At 46.7% G+C, this 20,190-nt stretch overlaps 1 protein-coding gene across 1 annotated transcript in view; it reads right to left on the reverse strand.

Moving 5' to 3' along the window:
* The window catches only part of LOC119962051 (inactive dipeptidyl peptidase 10-like), a 1,164,028-nt gene that overhangs the window by 53,404 nt on the left and 1,090,434 nt on the right, over positions 1-20,190 (reverse strand). Inside the window, 1 exon segment of the mRNA XM_038789842.1 lies at positions 15,616-15,714. Coding sequence (XP_038645770.1) covers positions 15,616-15,714 — 99 coding nt within the window.

The raw sequence follows: 20,190 nt of genomic DNA on the forward strand, positions 1-20,190 counted from the left end.
GCAATGCATCCGGGAGGACCTGCTGCCAGCGAGCGGTTTGGAGGTTTCTGGACCGTAGGGGCAGCTGGACGGCCCTCCATACCGTCCCGTACTCCCTCTCTGTGCAATCTGATTGACCATATCAGATATGCGAGGGAGGGGGTACGCGTCGAGCTGCGTGTACCGATTGATGGTCTATCCTGTGTTTCTCCCCAGTTTTAACCACTACCACCTGGGCTCTCCAAGGGCTGTTGCTGGTCTCGATGATACCCTCCCGAAGCAGCCGCTGGACCTCGGACCTGTTGAAGGCCTTGTCCTGGGCGCTGTACCGTCTGCTCCTGGTGGCGACAGGCTTGCAATCCGCAGTCAGATTGGCAAAGAGGGAGGGTGGGTCAACCTTGAGCTTCGTGAGGCCGCAAACGGTGAGTGGGGGTAGGGGCCCGCCAAATTTGAGGGTGAGACTCTGGAGGTTACATTGAAAATCTAGGCCCAGTAATAGTGTAGCACAGAGATTGGGGAGAACGTACAGGCGGAAACCGCTGAATTCAACGCCTTACACGGTGAGGTTGACCACACAGAAACCTCGGATTGGGACAGAGTGGGATCCGCAGGACAGGGAGATCCGCTGGTTGGCGGGATGGACCGCGAGGGAGCAGCACCTTACCGTGTCCGGGTGGATGAAGCTATCGGTGCTCCCGGAGTCTAGAAGGCAGGAGGTCGCGTGGCCATTGATTAGCACCGTTGTTGAAGCGGTAGCCAGGTTGTGAGGACGAGACTGCTCCAGCGTCATGGAGGCAAGCAGCGGGCGGTCAACCGAGAAGTCCGATGAGGAGCGGCAGTGACCCAGGTCCAGCGGTCCAGTCCCTCAGGTGAGACAAAATGGCGGCGATGGTGACGTCCGAAGGACCTGTGGGGGAGAAGATGGCGGCGCCGATGCAGCGCATGTTGCGGGTGCGGGGCAAGATGGCGGCGCCCATGGTGTGCACATTGTGGGGGCAGGGCAAGATGGCAGCACTCACTGGCCGCACGTGGACCTGGGGGGAGAAGATGGTGGCGCCCATGGTGCGCACGTTGTGGGGGCGGTGCAAGATGGCGGCACCCACGGGCCGCACGTGGACCCAGGGGGAGAAGATGGCGGCACCCACTGTTGTACGTGGCCCTGGGCGCAGAGGATGGCGGCGCCCATTGTGCGATCGGCTGGGGGAAGGGAGTGAAATCGGGCACGGTAGCGGCAAATGCGCGGGCCTGGCACACCGCCGCAAAGTGGCCCTTCTTGCCACAGGATTTGCAGGTGGTGGCGCAGGCTGGGCAGCGCTGGCGGGGGTGCTTCTGTTGGCCACAGAAGTAGCAGCGGGGACCCCCAGAGTGCGCGGTGTGGCAGGAAGTGCAGGCATATTGCGCAGGAGTGGCCCCAGTCGGGGGGGTCGGTTGCGGGGTCCACGAGGGGTAGGATGGGTGGGCCGCGCGGCAAGTGGTGTAGGACTGGACATTACGAGAAGCGACCGCCATGGAGAGCTCTAAAGCTTTCGTCTCCGTTAGGTCGAGCACGGCCCCTTCCAGCAGTCGTTGCCGGATGGTGTCTGATGCAATCCCCGTCACGAATGCATCACGCATGAGGAGATTGGAATGTTCCGTGGCCGTGATGGCCTGGCAGCCGCAGTCCCGTACGAGAGGGATAAGGGCCCGCCAGAAGTCTTCAATCGACTCACCAGGTAGTTGTACGCGAGTGGCGAGTACATGCCTTGCATATAGAGTGTTCGTCTTCTGGACATAGTTTTCTTTAAGGAGTTCCATGGCTCCTGCATAATTCGTCGCATCCTGTATCAGAGGTAACAAGCTGGAGCTCAACCTTGAGTAGAGAACCTGGATTTTCTGAGCTTCCGTTGGCTCGGGTGTCGCTGAGTTGATATAGGCCTTGAAGCAAGCCAGCCAGTGATTAAAGTCCTTTCCTGCATTTGGCAAGTGCGGATCTAGCTGCAAGGAATCTGGTTTGATCCTGATGTCCATGATGCGGAAAATCTAACTGTAATAAATTGATGCGCTATCAATCGTACTAAAGACTCGAATGGGTACTATAGAGGCTTTATTACAGTTAGATGTTTATCCTCCCACTGCAGCTGGTAGAATGGCTGCTCAGGAGAAGTCATGCATATTTATACGGCTCCTTGTGGGCGGAGCTAGCCGGTAGGGGCTACCGGCGAACCTGTAGTACAGGTACTATTGTACATCCCCTAATATAGGCACACATACAATTACACAGTGGATCACCACAGTGCCTATAGGTATGTGAAAAGAAGAAGATTGGTGAAGACAAATGCAAGTCCCTTACAGTCAGAAACAGGGGAATGTATAATAGGGGACAAAGAAATGCTTGACCAACTAAATACATACTTTGGTTCTGTCTTCACAAATAAGGACACAAATCATATACTAGAAATGTCAGGGAATGCAGGATTTAATGAAAGGAAGAAACTGAAGGAGATTAATATTAGCAGAGAAATGGTGCTGGGATAATTGATGGGATTGAAGGCTGATATATCTCCAGGGCCTGATAATCTACATCCCAGAGTATGTAAGGACGTGGCTCTAGGAATAGTGGATGCATTGGTGGTCATCTTCCAGGATTCTATGAACTCTGGGGCAGTTCCTGCAGATTGGAGAGTATCTAATGTAACTATTTAAAAAGGGTGGTAGAGAGAAAACAGGGAATTATAGATCTGTAAGCCTGATGTTGGTACTGGGGAAAATTCTAGAATCCGTTATCAAACATTTTATCATTGAGTACTTAGAAAACCATGGCAGGATGAGTTCTTGAAGGGTAAATCATGCTTAACAAATCTAGTGGAATTCTTCGAGGATATAACTAGTAGAGTTGATGAAGGGGATGCCAGTGGATGTGGTGTATTTGGAGTCTCAGAAGGCTTTTGACAAAGTCCTCATCAGTCCTCATGTAAAATTAAAGCAAATGGGATTAGTGGTAGTGTAATGAAATGGATAGAAAACTGGTTGGCAGACGGGAAACAAGTAGGAATGAACTTGTCTTTTTCAAATTGGCAGGCAGTGACGAGTAGGGTTCCACAGGAATCAGTCTTGGGACCCGAGCTATTCACAATATATATCAATGATTTAGATGAGGGAACAAAATGTAATATCTCCAAATTTGCAGATGACACCAAGTTGGGTGGGAAGGTGAGCTGTGAGGAGGATGCAGAGATCGTTCAGTGTGATTTGGACAAGTTGAGTGAGTGGGCGAATGAATGGTGTATGCAGTATCATTTGGATTATACCTTAGCAGCACCAAGGCAGGTAGGCTATGTATGTTGGACTCATCTTGAAGTCTTGAGTGAACAAGGGTCCATCTTGTACACTTCACTGTTTTTCAATCGGGTTTGAGGCTGACGTAATTTCCTACTGGCACGACATAAGATTGAAAGTCATGAGGAGATGCCTGTGAGAAGTTTTGATCAGCATTCATGAAGTGCAAATGAATGCAAATGGTGATCACGCCACCAGGCAGCGGGAAAACAAACCGGCCATTGGAAAAATTTCAAACTGTATTTACGGCGGCGGGTTTCCGATGTGTCGTCTCTCGCTGGATTCTCTGCTCCCGCCCGCCATCAAACCTGCCTCGGGCTGGATGGGAGAACTCCACCCACCAAATCATTACAGAAAACAAGGCACCCATTCAGCCCATCCTGTCTCTCTCAAGGGGCAATTCACTGTCACTCCACCGATCTCTTCCAACGTTCCTGGAAATTCCTTCTTTTCAGATATTTAGAAAAATTACAGAAAGTAGAAAGGTTTACAGAGGGGGGCAAAATAATAATAACAATAAGATGAGTTGTAATTTTAATCTGATGGGAGTACAATAAGACTGGATAAATTGTATGCTGTACTTGCAAGCAAGCCAATATTTTACATATATTATGTTGTTTCAAAAGCGACAGCCAATTCTACATTTCAATTAAAGCATTAGACAGATTGACCAAGAATGTTTGGAAAAATCTCCAAGACATTGGGGACGGCAGGGTTTTAAAAAAAATTTGTTCATGGGATGTGATCATCGCTGGCGGAGCCAGCATTTATTGCTCATCCCTGACGGCACTTAAGAGTTAATTGGGGATCTGGAGTCACATGTAGGCCAGACCAGGTAAAGACATTTGTGAACCAGATGAGTTTTTACGGCAATCGACAATGGTTTTATGGTAAATTTGTTTAGATTTGTGACCAGATTTTTATTGAATTCAAATTACACCATCTGCCATGGCAGGATTTGATCTCGGCTCCCCAGACCATGACTCTCAGTCTCTGGAATACTAGTCCAGCGACAATACCATTATGCCACTGCCTCCCCAAATGGGAATGGGAAGCAATTCTTGCTGTTTTCTATCTCATATCCTGAGTTCTTACTTTCTTGATTGACAAACATAGGTAAAGCGACAGAACATTTATTTCCCGTAAAAATATGTTGATTTGGCTTAAGCAGCAGTGTCAATTAGGGAAAAAACAAAATACAGCAGATGCTGGAGGTCTGAAATAGAAACTGCAAGTGCTGGAAAACGCAGCAGTACTGTTGGCATCTGTGGAGACTGAAACCGAATTAGCGTTTTGTGCCCACTCTGACACTTCTTCAGAACTCTGAACTAGGATGATGCTCTTCTTGCAACTTTAAACAATTGAGGGTGCAAGGTTGCAATGGATTTTTAACAAAAGGTTACATTGGACAATATCCATTCTGCCATCATGATTAGCCTTGATAACAAGACAGTGCAGAACAATCTGACCGGTCAGTCATCTTAATTATTTTCCACTTCTGTCAAATTATACAATTCCTGACAAATTAATGAATTGCTGAATTGTGGTTAGGAAATCTAAATTGCAGAGAATAATTACAGCAGAATACAAATTATAACTAAGATATATCAATTTCACACAACAAATACAATAAAACTACATACTGTACAAGGCGAGCTAACAGCTACGTGAGAGATAGCCTAAATTCTGAATGGGATACAAGAGAATCAGTAATTACCAATTAGTCACAATTAATCCAATTTAAGTGCAAATGCTCACAATGGAAGCAGACATGCAAAGCCTTTCAAAATGGTGAGAATGATAACAGTCATCAACAAGAAAATAATATAAAAGTAATCTACAGAACTAACTGATACATCTGGCCTTCCAGTTACTTTTGCTGGTTGCTGTTAGATTTCTCCTTTCTCCTGTTTACTGTTTTGACCATGCCACATACTTAAAGGGTTGGAAGGAAACATCTGTTGTGAATTGATTTCTGCTCTGGCCCTTCATTTTATTTCCTTAAAATTGATCATTTTTGCTTCATTGTTTTTAAATTTAAGGACACAGCAATAATAGGACATATTATGAGCATTACCACAAGCACTCCAATACTGCCTGGAGGATAAAACTCGCTCTATCCCAAGAATATGCCTTAACCTCATCCTCAAAGGAGAAACCTATGTTGATAGATTTTCATTTCATATGCAAACCAGCCGTATGGCCTCTCTGAATGAGATTGCTAATTTATGGATATATTTTGCAAGATGTGGCTCGGGGAGTGGAGCATCATTTCATGTGAATACAAATTGAAATATTATTCTTGGATGTCAATGTGCCTCATTCATTGAACAACAGACATCCATGCACTGTTGCTTTAGTGAACACCAGCCCCCCTCCCCCACCAGAGAAATGGTGCTACTGGCTATATGTGCTGTTTTTCTGGGGTTTGTGTTGATCCACTGCCAAAGTGATGGGATCAGTGGCAGTCCCATGGAAATTTGAGGCAAAGATACTGGGTGGGATTCTCCCGTACCTGGTGGGCCGGGGGGTCCTGGCGCCGAGGAGTGGCGTGAATCACTCCGGCTTCGGGCCGCCCCAAAGGTGCAGAATCCTCCTCACCTTCAGGGGCTAGGCTGGCCCCGGAGCGGTTTGCGCCGCGCCGGCCGGCGGGGAAGGGGCTTGGCCATGCCAACCAGTGCCGAAGGGCCTCTGCTGGCCGACACGAGTTGGTGCAAGCATGGGAACGCCAGCGTGTGCTGCCATCATCCCAGCACATGCGCAGAGGGGCTAGTCTCTGCAAAGACCATGGCGGACCGGTACAGCCGCCGATGCGGAAGAACAGAGTGCCCCCACGGCACAGGCGCACCAGTGGATCGGTGGGCCCCGAGCGCGGGCCATGCCACGGTGGGGGCGCCTCCCGGGGCCAGATCCCCCCACACCCCTCCGAGGACCTCGGAGGCTGCCCACGCAGCCAGGTCCCGCCGGCAAATACCTGGTGTAATAGACACCGGCGGGACTGGCCGAAAACGAGCGGCCACTCGGTCCATCGCGGGACGGTTTCGCCAGGGGTGCCGCTGCCAGTGGCCGCCGACCGGCGTGGCATGATTCCCGCCCCCGCCAAATCCCCGGCGTCGGAGAATTCGGCAGCCGACGGGAGCGGGATTCACGCCACCCCCCGGCGATTCTTCGACACGGCGGGGGGGTCGGAGAAGCCTGCTCACTGAGTTCAGATATGAGTCACAGCTCAAATTACTATCGTAAACTAGAAAACTAGTTTGATTGCATGAAACCCAGGTGGTGAAGGATATAATTTGAGCCCAATGGGGCTGGTTTAGCACAGTGGGCAAAACAGCTGGCTTGCAATGCAGAAAAATGCCAGCAGCGCGGGTTCAATTTCTGTACCAGCCTCCCCGAGCAGACGCTGGAATATGGTGACTAGGGGTTTTTCCACAGTAACTTAATTGAAGCCCACTTGTGACAATAAGTGATTATTAATGATTACATACTTTTATAAGGTTTTATTTATAGAGTTACGCATTACAAACATGCACCTCCTAACCTAGCCTCACAGTTTCAGTCAGTTCATTTTTATGGAAGCATAAGTGGACCCTCAGTTAATGTCCACCGCCTGCATACAATTGAATATTCCAAACCTAAAGCAAGCAGTATTTTTATATTCCTTAATTCAAAAAAACTTGCGTTTATACAGCACGTTTCATAACCACTGGATATTGCAAAGCATTTTTCACCCAATTAAGTACTTTTGAAGTATAGTCACTGCTGTAATGTAGGAAACTGCACAATTAAAGATGTCCAGGACGACCATATTAATCCTATGACTGTGACAAATGGACGTTTTCAGGAAAATTGGATTATAAATGTTTTGGACAATTTAAGGGTGAAAAGCCTGGGGTTAGAGTGTGCTTGGACACAGAGGTTCTTTTTTTTATAAAGAAGTTGGAACTTGGTAATTTGGTGCAGTGAGGTAATTCGGTGCAGAGTAGGAGAAAGTGTTTTTTCTCTATTGTTTTGTTCTCTCTCTTTCTTCTGGCCTGTAACTTTTAATCTGCAGGGAGAGAACCAGAGAGCATCTGAAACCCTGGCTGAGTTCTCCCAGTGAGCCAGAAAAGACACAGCCAGAGTGAGGCACAACCAAGACTGAGTTTGGGAATTTGAAGCTAGGTGGGAATTCAAAGCTGGGTGGGGAGGGGGTGCTTTTCATCCCTGGTAAGTGACTGGTAAGTAGTTTTTCTTTTCATTGTCTAATTTATTTATTTTTTCTTTCGTTTTTTGAAATTGTAGTTGTATAAGTTTACCTAAGGTTTAAGACATGGCAGGAGATCCCAGACCCGTGTCATGCTCCTCGTGTGCGATGTGGGAGCTCAGGGACACGTCCACTGTCCCTGGCTCCTTCACGTGCAAGAAGTGTGTTCAGTTGCAGCTCCTGTTAGACTGCTTGATGGCTCTGGAGCTGCGGATGGACTCACTTTGGAGCATCCGCGATGCTGAGGAAGTCGTGGATAGCATGTTTAGTGAGTTGGTCACACCGCAGGTGAAAGTTACTGAGGGAGGTAGGGAATGGGTGACCAAAAGACAGAGCAAGAGTAGGAAGGCAATGCAGGTGTCCCCTGCGGTAATCTCCCTGCAAAACAGATATACCGCTTTGGATACTGTTGAGGGAGATGGCTCACCAGGGGAAGGCAGCAACAGCAAGGTTCATGGCACTGTGGCTGGCTCTGCTTCGCAGCAGGGCAGCAAGAAGAATGGCAGGGCTATAGTGATAGGGGACTCAATCGTAAGGGGAACAGACAGGCGGTTCTGCGGACGCAATCGAGACTCCAGGATGGTATGTTGCCTCCCTGGTGCAAGGGTCAAGGATGTCTCGGAGTGGCTGCAGGACAGTCTGGGGTGGGGGTGAACAGCCAGCTGTCGTGGTGGACATAGGCCCCAATGACATAGGTAAAAAACGGACGAAGTCCGACAAGCTGAATTCAGGGAGTTAGGGGTTAAACTAAAAAGTAGGACCTCAAAGGTAGTAATCTTAGGATTGCTACCAGTGCCACGAGCTAGTCAGAGTACTAATGTCAGGATAGATAGGATGAATGCATGGCTCGAGAGAGGGTGCAAGAGGGAGGGATTCAAATTACTGGGGCATTGGAACCGGTTCTGGGGGAGGTGGGGCCAGTACAAACCGGATGGTCTGCACCTGGGCAGGACTAGAACCGATGTCCTAGGGGGGGTGTTTGCTCGAGCTGTTGGGGAGGGTTTAAACTAATGTGGCAGGGGGATGGGAACCGATGCAGGAAGTTGGAAGGTAGTAAAACAGGGACAGAAGCAAAAGGAAGTAAGGGGAAACGTGTAAGGCAGAGAAGCCACAGTCAAAAATCAAAAAGGGCGACAGTACAAGGTACAGTGACTGAGGGGAGCTCAGTGAATAGGCCCAGTAATACTAAAAGGATTAAAATGGGAAGTAAAAACATTGATGGTAAACGATGCGGCAGGTTGTTATATGAAGGTATGGGTTCAACGACAAGGAAAATTAGGAGAAAAGTTAAGAGGAAATATAACTTAGGAGAGGTTACTGATCGAGATGTAAAGATTCAAAACAGAGGTAAAAAAGCCAACATAAGTGTACTTTACCTGAATGCTCGTAGTATTCGGAATAAGGTAAATGAGTTGATGGCGCAAATCATCGTAAATGACTATGATTTAGTGGCCATTACTGAAACATGGTCAAAGGATGGTCACGACTGGGAGTTAAATATCCGAGGGTATCAAACTATTCGGAAGGACAGAGTGGATGGTAAGGGAGGTGGTGTATCTCTGTTATATAAAGATGACATCCGGGCAATAGTAAGGGATGACATCGGTGCTATGGAGGATGAGGTTGAATCCATTTGGGTGGAAATCAGGATTAGTCAGGCAAAAACGTCACTGATAGGAGTAGTCTATAGGCCACCAAATAGTAACATTCTGGTGGGGCAGGCAATAAACAAAGAAATAACGGATGTATGTAGAAATGGTACAGCAGTTATCATGAGGGATTTTAATCTACATGTCGATTGGTTTAACCAGGTTGGTCAAGGCAGCCTTGAGGAGGAGTTTATAGAATGTATCCGCGATAGTTTCCTAGAACAGTATGTAATGGAACCTACGAGGAAACAAGCGGTCCTAGATCTTGTCCTGTGTAATGAGACAGGATTGATTAATGATCTCATAGTCCGGGATCCTCTTGGAAGGAGCGATCACAATATGGTGGAATTTAAAATACAGATGGAGGGTGAGAAGGTAAAATCAATACTCGAGTTTTGTGCGTAAACAAAGGAGATTACAATGGGATGAGAAAAGAACTAGCTAAGGTAGACTGGGAGCAAAAACTTTATGGTGGAACAGTTGAGGAACAGTGGAGAACCTTCCAAGCGATTTTTCACAGTGCTCAGCAAAGGTTTATACCAACAAAAAGGAAGGACGGGAGAAAGAGGGAAAATCGACCGTGGATATCTAAGGAAATAAGGGAGAGTATCAATTTGAAGGAAAAAGCATACAACGGGGCAAAGATTAGTGGGATACTAGAGGATTGGGAAATCTTCAGAGGGCAACAGAAAGCTACTAAAAAAGCTATAAAGAAGAGTAAGATAGATTATGAGTGTAAACTTGCTCAGATTATAAAAACAGATAGAAAAGGTTTCTCCAAATATATAAATCAAAAAAGAGTGGCTAAGGTAAATATTGGTCCTTTAGAGGATGAGAAGGGAGTTTTAATAATGGATGAGGATATGGCTGAGGAACTGGACAAGTTTTTTGGGTCAGTCTTCACAGTGGAAGACACAAATAACATGCCAGCGACTGATAGAAATTAGGCTATGACAGGTGAGGACCTTGAGATGATTATTATCACTAAGGAGGTAGCTAATGGGTCTAAAGGTAGACAAGTCTCCTGGCCCTGATGGAATGCATCCCAGAGTGTTAAAAGAGATGGCTAGGGAAATTGCAAATGCACTAGTGATAATTTACCAAAATTCACTAGACTCTGGGGTGGTCCCAGCGGATTGGAAATTAGCAAACGTGACACCACTGTTTAAAAAAGGAGGTAGGCAGAGAGCGGGTAATTATAGGCCAGTGAGCTTAACTTCGGTAGTAGGGAAGATGCTGGAATCTATCATCAAGGAAGAATTAGTGAGGCATCTGGATAGAAATTGTCCCATTGGGCAGATGCAGCATGGGTTCATAAAGGGCAGGTCGTGCCTAACTAATTTATTAGAATTTTCTGAGGACATTACCAGTGCAGTAGATAACGGGGAGCCAATGGATGTGGTATATCTGGATTTCCAGAAAGCCTTTGACAAGGTGCCACACAAAAGGTTGCTGCACAAGATAAAGATGCATGGCATTAAGGGTAAAGTAGTAGCATGGATAGATGATTGGTTAATTAATGGTTGGCAATCAGTAGCTAGTGGTGTCCCTCAGGGATCAGTGTTGGGCCCACAATTGTTCACAATTTACATAGATGATTTGGAGTTGGGGACCAAGGGCAATGTGTCCAAGTTTGCAGACGACACTAAGATGAGTGGTAAAGCGAGAAGTGCAGAGGATACTGGAAGTCTGCAGAGGGATTTGGATAGGTTAAGTGAATGGGCTAGGGTCTGGCAGATGGAATACAATGTTGACAAATGTGAGGTTATCCATTTTGGTAGGAATAACAGCAAACGGGATTATTATTTGAATGATAAAATATTAAAACATGCTGCTGTGCAGAGAGACCTGGGTGTGCTAGTGCATGAGTCGCAAAAAGCTGGTTTACAGGTTCAACAGGTGATTAAGAAGGCAAATGAAATATTGTCCTTCATTGCTAGAGGGATGGGGTTTAAGATTAGGGAAGTTATACTGCAATTGTATAAGGTGTTAGTGAGGCCACACCTGGAGTATTGTGTTCAGTTTTGGTCTCCTTACTTGAGAAAGGACGTACTGGCACTGGAGGGTGTGCAGAGGAGATTCACTCGGTTAATCCCTGATCTGAAGGGGCTGGATTACGAGGAGAGGTTGAGTAGACTGGGACTGTACTCATTGGAATTTATAAGGATGAGGGGGATCTTATAGAAACATATTAAATTATGAAGTGAATAGATAGGAAAGATGCGGGCAGGTTGTTTCCACTGGCGGGTGAAAACAGAACTAGGGGGCATAGCCTCAAAATAAGGGGAAGTAGATTTAGGACTAATTTAGGAGGAATTTCTTCACCCAAAGGGTTGTGAACCTATGGAATTCCTTGCCCAGTGAAGCAGTAGAGGCTCCTTCATTAAATGTTTTTAAGATAAAGATAGATAGTTTTTTGAAGAATAAAGGGATTAAGGGTTATGGTGTTCGGGCCGGAAAGTGGAGTTGAGTCCACAAAAGATCAGTCATGATCTAATTGAATGGCGGAGCAGGCCAGAGGGGCCAGATGGCCTACTCCTGCTCCTAGTTCTTATGTTCTTATAAAGGATTCTGTTTTAGAGGTCCTGGGAGCTTTTAACAGACATAAGGTGAAATTGACAGAGGAAAGGAATGTATTTTTCAGTCTGAGCTAATGCACTGCGGTTTGACTGGGAACAGTCACTGGGGAGATGTGGGCCGGGATTCTCCGACCCTGCGCCGTGTCGGGGAACCTCTGGGGGGAGGCGCGAATCCCGCACTGCCTCCCCAACGCCAGCTGCCCTATTCTCTGGCGCCATTTTTTGGGGGCCTGTGGGATTCCTGCCTCGTTGGTCGAGGGCCATTGACAGCGACCCCCCCCGTGATTCTCCGGGTCCTTATGGGCCGAGTGACTGTCCAGTTTTGTCCTGTCCCGCTGGCGTGAATTGCTCACTTCAAACACGGCAGGTAAGTGTGCAGGGGCGGTCCTGGGGGTGGCGCGGGAGGATCTGGTCCTGGGGGGGGCTCCCACGGTGGCCTGGCCTGCAATCGGAGCCTACCGATCCTGCGGGCAGGCTGTTGCCGTGGGGGCCTTCTTTCCTCCGCATCGGACCCCTGTCAGGCTCCACCATATTGCCAGGGGGCCAGCACAGAGAAGAGAAACCCCGTGCATACGTAGAAATACGCGGCCCGATCTGCGCATGGGTGAAAAAATCATTGGCTGGTCCGCGCATGCGCCAACCACTCCGGCATCACAACCTAGCCCCCTAGAAAGGTGATGATTCCTCACCTTGGGGGGGCCATTGATGCCAGAGTCGTTGGCGCCGGTTTTCCCGCTGGTGTGGGGGCATAGCCCCATTTTCAGAGAATCCCGCCCAATGTGCTTTAAGCCCCTGGAATGTTCATTTGTTTTGTCAGCTTTGGGAGATAATGTCATTTCAGTGGGGCTAAGGGAGAGAGAAAGACATTTTGAAAAATCTTTTGGGGAGACGAGTTGAGGTCTGATCAGGCTACCACAGAGTTCACAAGTAAAGGCAGTTTTCTTTCCCAGGAGGAAAGTTTAAAACAGAGTAATAATGATTCAAAGCAGAGCAGTCTTGGCTGAAGACAAGGAAGAGGCTGAAACAATCCAGTTAGAGCCGCTATTTGAAGATATTCAGCCACAGCCTGCAGGGGTTCTAATCGACGCCCAAATCTGTTCTGCAAAGTTAGTATTACTCTATGCCCTGCTGATTTTTAAGATGGATTGAGAGCTGTATGTTTCTTTTCTTGTTGTTTAATGGGGAATTGAGCAATAGTGTTGAGGGTTAATTGTAAGCTGTTCTTTTCGGGTATGAATTAAAGAGTTTAATATTGTATTCATTATAAAGTTTTGTTTTAAAACACCAAAGCCCTACGTCTTCAAGCAATCACTACTGGAGTGAATCATTCTTTCTGCACAGTCTTACAACATAAATTAAAATATTGGTGTTTCGGTCCAGTATCCTAGCAATGGTTGAGGTTTGGTCTACCGTGTGTCATTTCTTGGACTTTGCCTCTTTGTTTTCAACACTTCACTGCATAATGATACCTTAAGTCACATCCGAAGCACCTATTAACTGTTTCTTGGGTATTCCTGAAATTAATTCACCCTTTACTGTTGTTTAGACTTTTTTTCTCTGCTTGAACAGCCAGATCTGCTCAAGGTGTTTCCATCCTCATTTTATCTGGCTTTAAGCCTTCTGCTGTTTTGACGCCTGTTTCTGGAGTTTTTTATACGCTGGAAATCATTCAGCCTTCTATTCTTTATGTCACTGCAGAATGTCTCAATAATTCCATGAAGGTTGAAAGAAATAACTGTTTGTCCAGGAATATTTTAGGGCAGCAGACATTTATTCCAACAGATTCTCCTTCTCCAAAAAATGAACAAAAGTTTCAACCAGGAGCCTATCCGTATGAGACACCTTAGAACAATGCATTAACTTAAATACTAGTATTGATCCAAAAATCTGCAATTGAACTTTGCCAAACTTTTATACAATTGGTTAAAGTTCATGATGTATTCTTTCGCAGAATCTGTTTTTCATAGAATTTACAGTGCAGAAGGAGGCCATTCGGCCCATCGAGTCTGCCCCGGCTATTGTAAAGAGCACCCTACCCAAGGTTAACACCTTCACCCTATCCCCATAACCCAGTAACCCCACCAAACACTAAGGGCAATTTTGGACACTAAGGGCAATTTATCACGGCCAATCCACCTAACCTGCACATCTTTGGACTGTGGGAGGAAACCAGAGCACCCGGAAGAAACCCACGCACACACGAGGAGGATGTGCAGACTCCGCACAGACAGCGACCCAAGCCGGAATCGAACCTGGGACCCTGGAGCTGTGAAGCGATTGTGCTATCCACAATGCTACCGTGCTGCCCCTTTTCTGAAATCTATTAACTTTTGACCATGCCTCAAAGGCATTTAACAGATTATTCTTCTTATACGTTTCATCCAGAAGCTTGAATACAAGGTCTAAAACTTCATCACTATCCAACTGGGTGGCATCCATTTTGAAAAATCTTTTCTCTCTCTCATCTGGCAATATACTCAGTTCCAAGGGTTGCTAGTAATGACTCAATGTTATCATGATATCGCAATGGGGCAAGAAGAAGCAGGCCCAAGAACTATGGCGGTTGAACCTGTACCTTCATTGAGCATCACACTCTAACAAACTGAGCTAATTGGCCTATCCACAAAATGCTTTAGTTCTGATTTTACAATAATGCCAAGACTATACCCGTTTTCTCTTTGATAGAGTCCTAACTCGTATCAACATATCCACTTGATTCTTTCACTGGCCATATGGTTCAGACTACGAGAACGTTGGAGGGAAATAATGCCCAGCCACTTTTTCTCAATGGCAATTGGAAGTTTAGGATGTGATTGAACGGCCTAGTTGCGCCTGATCCGGTGATGGGAGAGCATCTCGCGAGATTTACGACACTTGGAACGCCTTGTGAGACCTAATGAGATGTCATAATCTGGATCTTGCCGTCGCTGGGAAAGATTGAGATTTACATAGTAAATGAACAGTTAGGCTGACTTAAATGTGTCAGTGTCTGATGTTCCCAAGACCTGGGAATGAATGCCCACACCTGGAAAACCCCACCATGACGCCATTTAACACTCGTCCACAAACTTGGAGCAGGCGTAACTGTCCATGGGGTGTCAGGGGGGTCAGAGGCCCCCTGGAGGTCAGGGTCCGGGCAAAGTGGTACCCTAGCACTCCAACTGCCACTCAGGCAGAGGCTGCAATAAGGAGTCCGGGAGATCAGGGCAACATTTAGAACCGGCGTCCCAATCTCTTCCTGCACTGATGAGCTGAGTTCATTGCAGGAAGCGAGGTAATTGCACCATGGCGGTGCGTTCCTCGCCGAGGCCAAAAAAACCCAGAATCACGTTTGTTAGTGGGTCGTTCTAGGTGTTGCATGCGTCAAGAAACACCCCCCAAACGTCAGCAAAATAGGACTCTGTTTTTCCTGTTAAGTCGCGCCCTGAGTTTTTTACCTGAATTTTGTCTCTGAGTTTTCACCCTTCATTTTTAGACAAACATTCTCTGCTACCATGTTCTAATTATGAAGCCAGGTGCTGGATGATAGAACTGGAGCCTAATCTTTGCACGCTTTTGTAAGTGCTTATTTACAGATATGCACACACCATAAACTTGCACCTCCTAAACCAACCATTTGGGGCCGAATAGGAATTTGTGCTGAATGTACAGTGTTGTGTGGATTTTTGATAGTTCACATATACTTATTGTTCTGTTGTGGAATTTTTCTGTTTGCCTAGAACCTGATAAAGCTTCGTTGGACAATTCTTATAAGCCACAAGAGGCAATGGCCACACATCATTAAAGATAGATTGCATAACCAATTGCCACATAATTAAATAAGATAAAATAAACATGATGAACGCACCATAATCAGCAATATGAACAGTCCTGTATTCTGTTTTGTGGATCTTTTTTCCTTTGATACATTCATGCAGGACAGCATTATTTTCTAATATGTAGGAGTCTACATAATAAAAATGAAATAAATACATTTATTTAGACATCATAAAAAGCATGACCGTTTTTGTGTCAATCTCGAAGGTTACCAAACATTTCAACACCATTACCAAGTACATCACTTATTTTATACCACACATGGTACAACACATTTATGAGGGACACTAAAATATCACAATAGAAAATCACTTAATAAACCCGTGCAATTATAACCAAAAGGTTAATAAAATTATGAGAACAATTCGGAACAGAATTGAATCTTTTTTTTTATTATCAATGTGTTATTTAGTGTTGTAAATAAGGTAGCTTGATTTCACCTTACATTAATCTCATTTTATGAGCCAATCTTACGCTCATTATTCAGGACAATGCATTTCATTTGAAAATGACAAGAAAATCAGCCCTCTCACTTTTATCTGAGTGACAGTAATATTATGCTAATGCTATTCATTCTGAATTTAATGATAAACTTCAAGAGGTGTGAAATGAATAATGTTTCATTTAAAGTTGGCACTTTCAACAGTACTGCAGTCCCTCAGTACTGCACTGGGGTGCCAATCTAAATTATGTGTTCAATTTTTTGTCCTGAGGTTAAAACTCACAAAGCCTTCTGACACAAAGTCAAGCATGCTACCAACTGAGCTAAGACTGATGAGGCTGTGGTACTTAAATTAAACACAAGTGGGGCGGCACGGTGGTGCAGTGGTTAGCACTGCTGCCTCACGGCGCCAAGGACCTGGATTCGATCCCAGTCTCAGGTCACTGTCCGTGTGAAGTTTTCACATTTTCCCAGTGTCTGTGAGGCTCATCCTTACAACCCAAAGAAGTGCAGGGTGGGTGCCCTGGCCATGTTAAATTGCCCCTGAATTCATAGAATCATAGAATCTACTTCATGGAGACAGGCCCTTCGGACGAAACTGGTCCATGCCAACCAAAAAACTCATTTAAGCTAACCCCATTTGCCTGCATTTGGGTTATATCCCTCTTTCCGATCCATGGGCGAAATTCTCCGACCCCTAGCAGGGTCGGAGAATTGCCTGGGGCCGCGAAAATCCCGCCCCCGCCGTGGCAGAGATTCTCCGCCACCCGGGAAGGGCGGTGGCGGGAATCTCGCCACTCCGATCGGAGAGGCCCCTGCGGTGATTCTCCAGCCCGGATGGGCCGAAGTCCCGCCGCTGGGAGGCCTCTCCCGCCGTCGAGGTTTAAACCACCTCTGGAACGGCGGGCTCAGCGGCGCGAGCGGGCCCCCGGGGTCCTGGGGGGGCGGGGGGCGTTCGAACCCCGGGGGGTGCCCCCACGGTGGCCTGGCCCCCGATCGGGGCCCCCCACTCAGACTCCGGGCCAGTGCGCTGGGTGCACTATTTTCCTCCGTGGCCGCCACGGCCTCCGCCATGGCGGAAGTGGAAGAGAACCCCACATCGCGCATGCGCCGGCAGTGACGTCAGCGGCCAGCTACGGCACCCTCCGTCACGCCGGATAGGGGAGAATGCCACCCCATGTATCTATCCAACTGCCTTTTAAATGTTGTCAATGTCCCTGCCTCAACCACTTCCTCTGGTAGCTCATCCACATACGTACCACCCTATGTGTAAAAAAGTTGTTCCTCAGGTTACCATTAATTCTTTCCCCTCTTAACTTAAACCTATGCCCTCTAGTTCTCGATTCCCCAACCCTGGGAAAAAGACTGAGTGCACTCTCACTATCCATGCCTCTCATGATCTTATACCTCTATGAGATCATAGAATCATCGAATTTACAGTGCAGAAGGAAGCCATTCGGCCCATCGAGTCTGCACCGGCCCTTGGAAAGCACACCTCAGTTAAACCCACACTTCCAACCTATCCCCGTAATCCAAACCCCACCTAACCTTTTTGGACACTAAGGGCAATTTAATATGGACAAATCACCTAACCTGCAGATCTTTGGACTGTGGGAGGAAAGCGGAGCACCCGGAGGAAACCCATGCAGACAGTGACCCAAGCTGGGAAGCGAACCTGGGACCTTGGCGCTGTGAAGCCATAGTGCTAAGCACTATCCTACCATGCATCCCTAAGATCACCCCTCAGTCTCCTATGCTCCAAAAAAAAAGTCCAAGTCTGTCCAATCTCTTCCTATAACTCAGTCTCTTGAGTCCTGGCAACATCCTTGTAAATCTCTTCTGCACTCTCCAGTTTAAACGCATTTTATTCAACTTGTATCAAAGTAGTTAAGGTAAATAAACACCCCGCGAATCATTCTGCCCAACAATCAACTGTACAGTTAGTACAGATTTTCCTCCTTTTTCACCACCCCTTCCCATCACCCCCCCCCCCCCCCCCCCCTCCCCCCCCCCAGCCCCGGCGACGAACAGCTCCTCAAACACGTTCACAAACATCCCCCACCTTTCTCAAAATGCCCTGCTGAGCCCCTTGACTCATACTTTATCTTCTCCAACCGCAGGAAGTCGTACAGGTCACCCAACCATGCTGCTACCCCCCTTTCCTATAGCAAGGTGACCAAAACTGAATGGAATACTCCAGGTGCAGCCTCACCAACGTCCTGTACAACTGCAACATAACTCCCCAACTTCTGTACTCATGCCCTGACTGATGAAGGCCAGCATGCCAAAAGCCTTCTTCACTGCCCTAACTACCTGTGACTCCACCTTGAGAGAACCATGCACCTGAACTCGAAGGTCCTCCTTTTCCACGATACCCCCTCAGGTCCAACTATTCACCCTGAACGTCTTGATTTGACTTTCCAAAATGTAACACCTCACACCTATCTGTATTGAACTCCATTTGCCATGTCTCAGCCCACTTCACCAATTGATCAAGATCCTGCTGCAATTTTTAATAAAGTTCCTCACTGTCTACAATACCACCTATTTTAGTGTCATCTATAAACTTACTGATCATGCCTTGTACATTCTGAACCAAATTTTTGATTTAGATAACATACAGCAATGGGCCCAGCGCTGACCTCTAAGGCACAATACTAGTCACAGGCCTCCAGTCTGACAAGCATCCTTCCATCATTACCCTTTGCTTCCTACCATCAAGCCAATTGTATATCCAATTTGCCAGCTCTCCCTGGATTCCATGTGATCTAACCTTCCAGAGCAAACTACCATGTGGAACTTTATCAAAGGTTTTACTGAAGTCCATTTCGACTATGTCTACCGCCCTGCCCTGATCAAACTTTCTGGTCACTTCATCAAAGAATTCTAAAAAATTTGTAAGGCATGATCTCCTATGTACATAGCTGTGCTGACTATGCCTAATCAAACCCTATCTTTCCAAATGCCTGTAAATCCTATCTGTCAGAATCCTCTCTTGTAACTTACCCACCACAGATATTAGGCTTACCGGTCTAAAATACCCAGTTTTTTTTTCAGCCCTCTTAAAGAAGGGAATAACATTTGCTACCCTCCTGTCTTCTGGTACCTCACCTGTGGCTAACGACGATACAAATATCTCAGCCTGGGCTTCCGCAATTTCTTCTCTAGCCTCACGCAGTGTTCTTGGATGTACCTGGTCAGGGCCAGGAGATGGATCCACTTTCATACATTTTAATATGTTCATCACCTCATCTACTGTAATACGAACTGTCCCCAATATATCACCGCTAACCTTCCCAGGTTTCCAAGTCTTCATGTCTTTCTCCACAGTAAATACAGAGGAGAAATATTCATTGAGAGCGTCACTCATCTCCTGCGGTTCCACACATATGTGTCCACTTTGGTCCTTGAGGGGTCCTATTTTTTCTATAGTTATTCTTTTTCCTTTAATATACTTAAAGAATCCCTTTGGATTCACCTTAATCCTCTCAGCCAAGGCTATCTCATGCCCACTTTTTGCCCTCCTAATTTCCTTCTCAAGTGTGCTCCTGTATCCCCTGTACACATCCTGGAATCCTGTTATTCTAGCTGCTTGCACCTGAGCCATGCCCCCTTCTTTTTCCTGGCCAAATCCTCAATAAGTTTTGTAATCCAGGGTTTCCTTCTCCTGCCAGCCTTGCCCTATCAGGATCATTCCTAAATACCTCCTACTTGCTGGAGGTCCTTGCCCTCCAACAAGCTACTGGGGGTTATCCTGGGGGTTACCATTGATCAGAAACTGAAATGGACTGGTCACATTAATACTGTGCTACCAGGGCAGGTCAAAGGCAAGTAACTCACCTCCTGACCCCCCAAAGCCTGTCCTTCATCTAAAAGGCACATGTGAGGAGTGTAATGGAATACTCTCCACTTGCCTGGATGAGTGCAGCTACAACAATACTCCAGAAGCTCAACACTATTCAGGACAAAACAGCCCGTTTGATTGCTCCCCTTTCCACAAACATTCAAACCCTCCACCACCGATGAACAGTGGCAGACATGTGTAACATTTATAAGATGCACTGCAGTAACTCACAAAATTCCTCAGACAGCACCTTCCAAATCCACAACTATTACCATATAGAAGGATAAGAGTAGCAAACACCTGAGAACCTCACCACCTGA

Source organism: Scyliorhinus canicula, chromosome 2 (assembly GCF_902713615.1).
Source record: "Scyliorhinus canicula chromosome 2, sScyCan1.1, whole genome shotgun sequence".
Classification (NCBI taxonomy): domain Eukaryota; kingdom Metazoa; phylum Chordata; class Chondrichthyes; order Carcharhiniformes; family Scyliorhinidae; genus Scyliorhinus; species Scyliorhinus canicula.